Source organism: Capsicum annuum, chromosome 6 (genome assembly GCF_002878395.1).
Source record: "Capsicum annuum cultivar UCD-10X-F1 chromosome 6, UCD10Xv1.1, whole genome shotgun sequence".
NCBI classification, from domain to species: domain Eukaryota; kingdom Viridiplantae; phylum Streptophyta; class Magnoliopsida; order Solanales; family Solanaceae; genus Capsicum; species Capsicum annuum.
Genome location: NC_061116.1, coordinates 9,070,019 through 9,081,120, shown reverse-complemented (window position 1 = coordinate 9,081,120; position 11,102 = coordinate 9,070,019). Strand labels below are relative to the sequence as shown.

Below are 11,102 nucleotides of genomic sequence, written 5' to 3'. Positions count from 1 at the left end.
AAAGTATTGCCAAAACAAAAAAGGGGTCATTCTTTTTGAAACGGACGAAAAAGCTAAGTTGCTCGACTCTCCAAAATTGTTGTCTTACCCTTGTCGGATCCTTCAAAAATATAATATTTTTGGAGGATCCGACACGCACCTGCCAACATGTTTAAAGAGTCTGTGCAGCATAGCTAAAAAGGAAAGTAGGCCATTCTTTTTAAAACGGAGGGACTACAAATTTCATTAAATTTCCCAGGTGGTATAAATTAGTTCAGGGATTATAATCGAGGACTATAATCCCAAGCTACCCTAAAATGCTTATATACATGTGTGTTTGCGCACCAGCAACCTTGCTGAGCTTACCTAATTTTAGGATTGGGACGCAGTTGATTGATTTATACTAGTTAGGTTGAAACATAGTTGATTCATGCGAGTATATGACTGCATTAGCCTGCCATATGGTAATGAGATGATAGGACAATGTACAGGCTAATGCAGTCATATATTCAAATTTCATTCCACCTCCCAGTGGGATAAATTAGTTCAAGAATTATAATCGGGGACTACAATCCCAATCAAACCTAAAATGCTTATATATGTGTGTGTTTGCGCACCAGCAACTCGCTGAGCTTACCTAATTTTAGGGTTGGGACGCAGTTGATTGATTGATTGATGCTAGTTAGGTTGAAGGATGGTTGATTGATGTGAGTATATGACTGCATTAGCCTGTCGTATGGTAATGAGATGCTAGGACGATGGAACCTGATAAGTGAGATCTCGAGGAAGTTTTTACATAATCTTTACCTGTGTGAAGAAATGATTCATTTGAGATAGTGATTCATCACTAATACAGACACAATTTAGATGTACCATTTTCAATGATGGACGACGGGGGTCTTGTGTTAAATTAGCATTGAGTTTGGAATCAGGCAAGTTTGGATTTTGCAAATATGTGGTACCTGTTCTTTAGAGTCCGATTGGTTGTTTAAATTGGCTAAATGCCTAAATATCTTCCTTCTTTGCTGCGTGAACTGTGAAGCAATATTGCTTCAGAAAATTTTCATATATAACGAGGGAGAAATTGTTCTTAGTGAGAAATGGTGGATTACTTTTGAATTTGATTTTAAAATATGGAAAGGAATGAAGAGAAAATGCAGGAACAATATTACTAATCATCTTGTTATATGATTACTAGAAGTTCTTTCATGCATGGTTGAATGTTATATTTGACATTATTGTATTATAAAAACTGAAATTAATATTTTTCAATGATAAATTGATTTTACAAATTTTAAATTCATCTCTGCAATTCCGAGGCCAGTTTCCTATGCCCTTCAAGAATTCTTTTATGAAGATGAACAATGTGCGTCACTTCAAAGAAGCATATGCTTTGCTTCTCGCTTTAAAAACACTGCATTTCAGTGTGAGTTCATTTGATTGGGGCTGTTCAGTGTGTTTTTATTAGGATTTAGGGGGTTATATTATCACTAATCACATTTTTTTTTTTTTGTTGTTGTTGTTGTTCATAGATGTTCACCTATTGAATTGTTGACATTACATCAAATGTGATTCTTGGGGTTGATTAATTGTCCTTTTTCTGTAAAAATGAAAACAGATTTTATGCTTCTTTTTCCTGACTAAAGAATATCTCTGGGCAACTAGGCTATATTGTGAAGATTTTTCTGACTATGCTGTATAATAATTGTAGTTAGTATCAAGCAGAGCGGTAATAGTAGTTTACTCTGTTTTCATTTTTAGTTTGAGATAAATTGAATGTTTTTGGATGTAAAATGTGTTGAAAGATAACTCTATATAAGATGATGTTATGGAAAACCCGTGCATGCACCAAGATTTCGGGCTGCACATATTGTGTGTCAATTTTCTTATCTTCATAATATTCTCTAAAGGTACGAGCTTGGACGCCAGCCAGCTAATACCAAGATTTCAAGTAACAAGACAGTCAGGCGAATTCGTGTGCGTGGTGGCAATGTGAAGTGGAGGGCACTGAGATTGGATACAGGAAACTATTCATGGGGTAGTGAAGCAGTCACCCGCAAAACTCGTATCCTTGATGTGGTCTACAATGCCTCGAACAATGAGCTTGTCCGCACACAAACTCTTGTCAAGAGTGCAATCGTCCAAGTTGATGCAGCACCATTTAAACAGTGGTACTTACAGCACTACGGTGTCGACATTGGTAGGAAAAAGAAGGGGACTGCTAAGAAGGAAACTACTGAGGTACTTCTGGATAGTCAAACCGCCCTACTTAATTATACAGAGGATCTTATATTGCTTACTATATGTCATCCTAAATTTATTTTTCCTCCTGTCATAATTATCTTTCTTTTTCTATATGGATTGCTAGTGACTCGTTCAATGATTTGTAATTCTGTTTGTTTAAGTGATGTGTGAGCATTGTATGGAATATTTTCTCGCATCTATACTGATACTCTTAAACAGCCGCTCTACCTTCGCAAGGTAGAGGTAGTGCAGCGTACACACCACCCTCCCTAGACTCCACTTGTGGGATTCAACAAGGTATGTTGTCATTGTTGTATATTTACTGATGTTTTTTGTGTGGCAACATTGAAGGATGGAGAAGCTGCTGCTCCAGCTGAGGAAGCTAAGAAGAGCAACCATGTAGTCCGGAAACTTGAGAAACGCCAGAAGGATCGTAAACTTGATATTCATCTCGAAGAACAGTTTGGCTCTGGTAGGCTATATGCCTGCATCTCATCCCGCCCTGGTCAATGTGGCCGAGCTGACGGGTAAGCTTATGCTCAGACGCTCGGTAATCACTCTCCCCACCCCAAATACCATTTTTCGCACTTGGTTCCACCCGCTGATTTGGCTTAAACTGACACTGATAGGTACATTTTGGAAGGGAAAGAGTTGGAATTCTATATGAAGAAACTTCAAAAGAAGAAAGGCAAGGCATCTGGTGCTGCTGCTTAAGTGGTGCTTTCGGAATGCCCTGACTAGTCTTCTCCCTGTCTTTTTCGGCTTTGTTCTATTAAGTTTCATTGGAGAGAGTGTTTTTGTACGCCGCTTTTATATCTTATGCACCACCACAAATTCAAAATGATGCCTGGATTTAATTGTTATTAGCAATTCTTAGTTTACAATTTTACTGCCAGTTTTGCTAGTTGTGACTTGAATTTGCCTGAATTGGACACCTTGGTTTTGCAAGCAGAGGCTCTATAATTGTCTGACAACATATCTGATGTAATTCTATAACCTACTACCCTTACTACTAGGTCTACATTTTAAGCCAGAAACTTCATAATAAAAGTCGAAACAGAAAAATCGGGGTGTGGGGGTGGGTGGTTCTGTAGATCTCCATTGGGTGTGGAGTTTCATTCATCCTTTTTAGTCAAAATGACGATGGATTTTTGTACTATGTTCGTTTTGTATTATGGTTACTCTTACTTATATGTTGGTCATCTGCTTTGAACCTACTAAAAAGTAACATTTTAAATACTTTTTTTGTGAGTGTAACACACTCGCTCACGTCAGCTGTCATGTTAGCGGCTACTCTGTCATGTCAGCTTTCACGTTATTTTCAAGTATTACATTAAATTTCATGTCATTTTAAAATTCTACATAAAAATAAATATTAAAAATAAATTTAATTAAATAATTTTTTTAATAAATTGTAGAAAAATTTAAATAATCATATTTTTATTTTTGCTCACAAATTAGATATCAAATTCATTCAAAATAATTAAAATTCTTCTCCAACTAATTTATTTTTTTAACTATAAATTCATATATGCAAACATAATAAATTTTCAATTTTTAAATTTGATTACCTTTAACAAATTTACAAAAAATTTAAGATTTTTCAAGTTTATTCATAAATTCACTTATTTTTCAATATTCACTATCAACCCCAAATAACATTAACTAGTAAAATGGGAACAAGAAGAGCAGCACCAAGAATTCTTGCAATCACTACAGCATCAACAATCTGATTTCTCTGCTGATTCATTCCACCAGAAACCACAACCATGAAGTACTCTACTGAAATCCAAACAAGGCCTATAAACCAACCCATCAGGCTGTTTCCAAAACTCTTTCATCCCCATTTTCCACTTTCCCAACATTCACAGCTCCAGCACTCAGCTGAGAATTTTGCTGGTCATTTTCAAATAACCCTGTGTAGACATCTAAAATCAATAAAATTGTTGTTTCTTCGTATTTTTATTTATGGTTGAAGTTTATTTTCTATGAATTAAATTATGTTGCAAACAAATTGGCACGTTCAGTGGGACCAAAATCTGCCCTTCATTTCTTCTCTCATAAATCATAAATCAGATTTGCAAATTTGTAGCCGCCGCATAAAGATGGAAGTTCAATTGGTACTTCAAGACTCGTCATCAAATCTACACTTCTACAAGCCTTGAAGTAGGGGACATTTGTACACATTTAAAATTTGTGGGACTCTTTAAAGAAATTCAAATTCTGCTAGAGTTTTAGGAGACTGCTTTACCCTAAATCCCGCTTATTTAGAGGGTACACCCTGAAACAGGCATTTTGAATATACTATAAACTCATGGGTATTCGTGAAAAGATCAACCATCTTGAATATCCCATAAACTAATAGGTATTCGTAAAAGATCAGGCCTCCAATATCCCACAAAATCATGGGATATTCGTACAGAGACCATCCTACATTCGAAAAATATGCCACTAACGGCACTCGAATTACGGAGAAAATTTCGAATTATGGAGAAAATCGAGAGAAGAAACAACAGAGGAATAGATTTGTAACCACTTTATTTATCAATAAAATTATTGTTTTTTCATATTTTTATTTGTGATCGAAATTTATCTTTCATGAATTAAATTATGTTGCAAACCCTTTTCTTTAAAAATCCCACATGAGTTTTGTGCAAAAGGAACTAAAGTATCAAAATTAAATCACATGTTTAACATACCAACAAAATCAAAAACAAAAAGAAACAAAACCCACAATCTTGAATTATTAAGTAAAAGTTTAAGCATTTACAGTAAAAAAAGGATTTTTTTTTCTAAGGAGACAGTATCAAAGACTGAAGCCCTGAAGAAGAAATTGAATTTATTATCTGTGATGGCAGTGCTATGTAACATTGCTGTTTCTTCTTGTTGGTTTTTGACACTGCCCTTTACAATGAAAATAATACTAATTTTCTTTCGTTCTTTATATATGTGAATTGTTGGTTTCTTAGAAAGTTTGTGAAAAAAATAAAATAAAGGGCGTCGGGAAGAAGTAATAGAAGGATTAATGCGCGTTTGGTATTGGATGAAAATGGTAGTACAAGTTCGATGACTGGGCGGGGGGTGCTGGACGGGGGCTGGAGTGGGGTGGGGGTGGCTGAACGAGGGGGGGGGGGTTGGAAAGGTTTTTTTTTTTTTTTAATTTATTATTTTAAAAAATATTTTTAAAATTTTAAAAGATGGAGAGAAAAAAAGGCTCTTTTTTATTTTTTTTAATTATTTTAATGTAAAATTGCTCCCCATTCGCTAGAGTGTGTAAAAATCGAACCGATAAAAATATTATTGGATTAATGATTTTTTATTGGTTTTATAAAAAAATTTATTGGGTAAACAGTTCGGTTTTAGCTTATTGGGTTATCGGTTAAACCGATAATCCAATAAGGATACACTAAGTTATTGTTTAATCCCTATTTATGTTATATATATAAATCTCTATCTCTATATATATCTATATATATCTATATATATATGTTGTTAAGATTAATTAATATACCCTCTAAAAGGATCGATGGTAGTGTTTGTGACGTTTGCTTTCAAGGTAAGCAAACTAGAACGTCTTCTTCATTGAGTGATAATAAAGCTCTTGCTATTTTTGATTTAATTCATGTTGATATTTGGGGTCCCTGTCGTCGTTGTTCTTTTATTGGTGCATATTACTTCTTAACCATCGTCGATGACTTTAGTAGAGCTGTTTGGGTCTATTTAATGTTGGACAAAAAAGAGGTCGAAAAATTATTGCGTGAGTTCTGTGCTATGGTTCAAACACAATTTGCTAAAACAATCAAAACAGTCCGTAGTGATAACGGCTTTGAATTACAAGAGGGGGAATGCCGGAGTTCTATAAAACACATGGAATAACTTTACTGACAAGTTGTGTCAGAACTCCTCAACAAAATGGACGAGTTGAAAGAAAACACAGACACATTCTTGAAGTAGCTAGAGCATTGCGATTTCAAGGACAACTTCCTATTGAATTTTGGGGAGAATGTGTTTTCACTGCCGTTTTTTTAATTAATCGTACCCCCAACTACTCTACTACATGGAAAGTCGCCATATGGACTTTTGTTTAATAAATTGCCTGTGCTTTCTTTCATCCGAGTTTTTGGTTGTCTTTGTTATGCTCATTCCAAACCTAGGATCAAGGATAAATTTGCTTCAAGGAGTCGAAAATGTGTTTTTCTTGGGTATCCCCATATGGACAAAAGGGATGGCGTGTTTATGATTTGGAGACTAAAGAAATGTTTGTATCTCGGGATGTCATTTTTCATGAACATATTTTTCCATTTAGCACTGAGATATTCCCTGTTGATACATCTAAGGCCTCAATAGAGGATGAACCCCTGGCCTTTTATAATACATCCCTTCTCATCCAACAGAAATCCCCTTCGCGTGACAATAACAATTTGAATGTACACCAGGACATTATTATGGACACCATAAATAGAAGCTCTCATGATAATGTTGTGGACATGGGGAGTGAGTCTCAATCTGCAGGGATTCCTTCATTGGAAACTGAAGCTTTAGGTCGTGGTAATAGGGAAAAACGACCTCCTTCTCACTTGCAGGATTATATTTGCACCTCTGGTAAAAGAACACACCCTATCTCGCCTCAATCTCACCAAACGATCTCCTCAGGTACTCCTTATCCTCTTGCTAACTTTGTCACTTGTGATAATTTTTCTAATGCCCACAGGACTTTTCTTGCTTCTATTACTTCGGGGGATGAGCCTCGCTCTTTTCGAGAAGCAATGAAAGGTCCTTATTGGCAGGATGCTATGCAAAAAGGTTATTCAAAGTAAGTGGGTCTATAAAATTAAGTATAATTCTAATGGCACAGTAGAGCGATACAAGGCTCGATTGGTAATTCAGGGTAAAGAACAAGAAGAGGGCATCGATTTCACAGAGACTTTTGCTCCAGTAACTAAAATGGTTTCTGTTCGCACTTTTCTCGCTGTTGCTGTCTCTAAAAAATGGGAGATTCACCAGATTGATATCAACAATGCTTTTTTACATGGCGATTTACATGAAGACGTCTACATGTAACTTCCTCCAGGTTATGTCTCATCTCAGTTGAATGTGGTTTGCAAGTTGCGCAAATCTCTTTATGGAGTGCGACAGTGTCCGCGTAACTGGTTCGCTAAATTAACAGCAGCTCTCCATAAGTATGGATTTGTTCAGTCCCACGTAGATCACACCTTGTTCACCCTCAAAAAGGATGAAATTTTTCTTGGAGTTCTAGTGTATGTTGATGACTTGCTGGTTGCTGGAAATAATTCAGAAGCTTGCTCTATATTCAAGAAATATTTGGCAGATTGTTTTAGCCTTAAAGATCTCGGGCCCTTGAAATATTTTTTAGGAGTCGAGTTTGCTCGTAGTAAGAAGGGCCTTTTTCTGTGTCAACGAAAATACACTCTAGATATTTTATCTGAAGCAGGATTTTTGGGAGCTAAACCCTTCTCTACTCCGATGGTTCAAAACCATCGACTTGGCTTTGCTACGGGCGAGTTATGTGTTGATTCCAGCAGTTATTGTCGCTTAGTGGGACGCCTTATTTACCTCACAATTACCAGACCATAAATTTGTTATTCTGTTCATATCTTATCTCAGTTTCTTCAGGATCCAAGAGTTGAACACTATGATGCTTCCTTACGAGTCTTGAAATATTTAAAATGTAGCCCCGGTTAAAATTTTTTTCTTCTCAGCAGATAGTAATCTGCAGTTATATGCATTTTGTGACTTTGATTGGGCTAGTTGCCCTTTGACACGCCGGTCTTTAATCGGCTATTTTATTCTTTTAGGCAACTCGCCGATCTCTTGGAAAATAAAAAAATAACCTATTGTATCACGTTCCTTTGCAGAGGCTGAGTATAGGTCTATGGCAACCACCACATCTGAGCTCGTTTGGCTCAATTCCTTCTTAGCGTCATTGGGGGTGTTTCATCAGCAACCTATGCGGTTGTATTGTGACCACCAAGCTGCTCTGCACATTGCGGCCAATCCAGTTTTCCACGAACGTACCAAGCATATTGAAATTGATTGTCACTATGTTCTGAGCAGCTTATTGAGAAAAATATTGCTACAGCTTATGTGGGTACACGTTTTCAACTCGCTGACATATTCACTAAAGCTTTGGGTTACCCACAATTTTCTTTTCTTCTTTGCAAGTTGGGCATTTGTCGACTGCATGCTCTAACTTGATGGGGCGTATTGGACACGATGCATATAAGAAAAGATGGAAACTTTATTTTCTATATTTGGTAGACAATATTTTTATAATATTTTGTATTCTATAATAAAATATATTTTGTATGTAGAATAGACTTAGGGGTTGGAACAAACTCTGTATAAATAAGGTTGCTACTCTGTGAATACTAAAAAGGTTTTTGCGCGACTATTTTCTTATCAAAATAAGGCAAAATACGCGGTACGAAAAATTAAAATACACTAATAATCATATGAAAATAATAGATAATTGTGTCACAACTTTGGTGAAATGGAGAAAAGGTATATAGGAAAAGGGAAAAGAAAAATCTTAAAGTGGAGAAGAAGACTGTCTGTCTGCTGAAGGAATTGGGAAATGTGTTTTTTTCTAGTTTAAGTATCCTACTATATATTTTGTATTCTTTTGATCTTTGCTTTCCTTTTCTATTTTTCCACTTTTTGCCTTTTTTTAATGTGTGCGGGAAGTGAGGATCCGATGGTTCAGGCATGTGATGAGGAAGTGCATGGATGCTCCTATACGAAGAAGTGAGAGGTTGGTTATGTATGGTCTTAGGCGGGGTAGAGGTAGCTCAAAGAAATATTGGAAGGAGGTGATTGTTAGGATTTTTTATACTAGATTCTACTCGATAGCAGGAGTTCAATGAACTTGAGGATCGAAAATACTGTCTTAGGAGTAACTAACTCAAGAGAAACAGTTAAAAAGAAGAAGAACAGAGAAACAAATTTAGAGGGAAGAAAGTAATTTCTATATTACGATGAATGAAATGAATGTGATTACATGTTTGTATAGAGCTCATGAATTCACTACCCAATCAGCTCAGCTACTAGAGTTAGTTATAACTACTTAACTAACTGTCTAACTAACTACACTGTAGCAACCACACTGTTATCTAATTGCTAGACACATTACAATTTCCTACTTGTGAATATTGTGTATCAGTACTCCCCCCATACAAAAGATCCTTGACCTCAAGGATCAAACAAAGGAAACCTAGTCTTCAGTACACTGGCAAATTCCCAAGTAGCAACATCAGCAGATAGACCAGTCCACGTGATCAACACCTGTGCAACAGCCTTATTCCCTTTCTTTACCATCCTTCTTTATAAGACTAGCTCAGGTTCAGGATAATAAGGATTTGCCAAGTCAACTGTAGGAGGATAGGAGATCTGTGGAGGCAACTTATAATATTTCTTTAACAAAGAAATATGGACAGTAAGATGTATCTTGACAGAATCAGGTAGCAAGAGAGTGTAGGCAACCGAACCAACTCTTTTAATGATCTGAAAAGGTCCATAAAACTTAGCAGCTAGCTTGTGTGAGGCATGATTAGTGATAGTAACCAGCTTGTAGGGATGAACCTTGAAGTAAACCCAGTCTCCCACCTCAAAATTCCTATTAGTTCTATGAGCATCAGCCAGTTGTTTCATTTTTATCTAAGCTCTGATAAGGTGGTGCTTAAGCAACTGAATTTTGAGCTCTCTATTCAGCAGGGTGTTATCAACTTCAGCTGAAGCTGATTCACCAGGAAGGTAAGGCAAATATAGTGGTGGAGGTCTGCCATACAAAGACTCATATAGTGTTGTCTGAATAGCTGAATAATGAGAGGTATTATACCAATACTCAGCCATAGGAAGACAAGAAAACCAGTTCGATGCATCCTTATCGAAGTAGCATCTCAAGTACGTCTCTAAACATCTGTCTAAAACTTCAGTTTGACCATCAGATTAGGGGTGATATGCTGAAGATGTATGCAACTTAATACCTTGTAATGTGAATAATTCCTTCTAGAAAAAACTGATGAAAACAACATCCCTGTCACTGGTGATAGCATCAGGCAATCCATGCAACTTCACAACATTATCCATGAAAGCTTTGGCAACAGTTTGAGCTGTATAAGGATGCTTGAGTGGAAGAAAATGCCCATACTTACTGAGTCTATCCACTACCACTAGAATCACCTCATAACCATGAGACTTAGGTAACCCATTAATAAAATCCATACTAATTTGAGACCATACCACATCAGGAATAGGTAAAGGTTATAAAAGACCAGGATATGCAGCTAAATCAGACTTGTTCTTTTGGCAAACATCACAACCTTAAATGAATTTCTTTACCTCCCCTTTTATGTTCTTCCAATAAAAAAGTGTAAGTAGCCTCCTTAATGTAGCTTTAACACCTAAGTGACCACCTTGAGGGCTAGCATGCCATAATGATATGATCTCTTTTCTCAAATCTGGATCTCTGCCAACCACTAAACTACCTTTCCTTCTTAGTTGACCTTGACTCCAGGTGAACTGCCTTTGAGTTGTAGGATTCTACTGTAATTCTGTAATGAGCTTTTGTAGATCAACATCAGCATCCCAACTCGCTATAATAGCTTGAAATAGATCAGTATTTGTAGGTGAAATGAACAAGGCCAGCAACTCAGATCCAGTGATTCTTGACAAGGCATCGGCCACTTTATTATTAACTCCTCTTGTGTACTTTATAGGGTAGTAAAAAAGAATTAGCTTGGTCAACTATAATAGTTGCGGATTAGTATGTAGCTTTTGCTCCATAAGGAACGTCAGAGCCTTCTGATCAGTCCTTATTATAAATCTTTGCCCTAATAAGTATTAAGACCACTTAGTGATGG

At 36.4% G+C, this 11,102-nt stretch overlaps 1 protein-coding gene across 1 annotated transcript; it reads left to right on the top strand.

Annotated features, from left to right (window-relative positions):
- Positions 1-1,889: 1,889 nt before the first annotated feature.
- On the top strand, positions 1,890-3,118 carry LOC107873563 (40S ribosomal protein S8; the record flags this gene model as incomplete). The annotated part of the gene is given in 3 exon segments (XM_016720463.2): positions 1,890-2,220; positions 2,575-2,750; positions 2,853-3,118. Coding segments are annotated over 3 exon segments (592 nt in total), but the record flags the coding sequence as incomplete, so codon positions are not given.
- Positions 3,119-11,102: the final 7,984 nt, after the last annotated feature.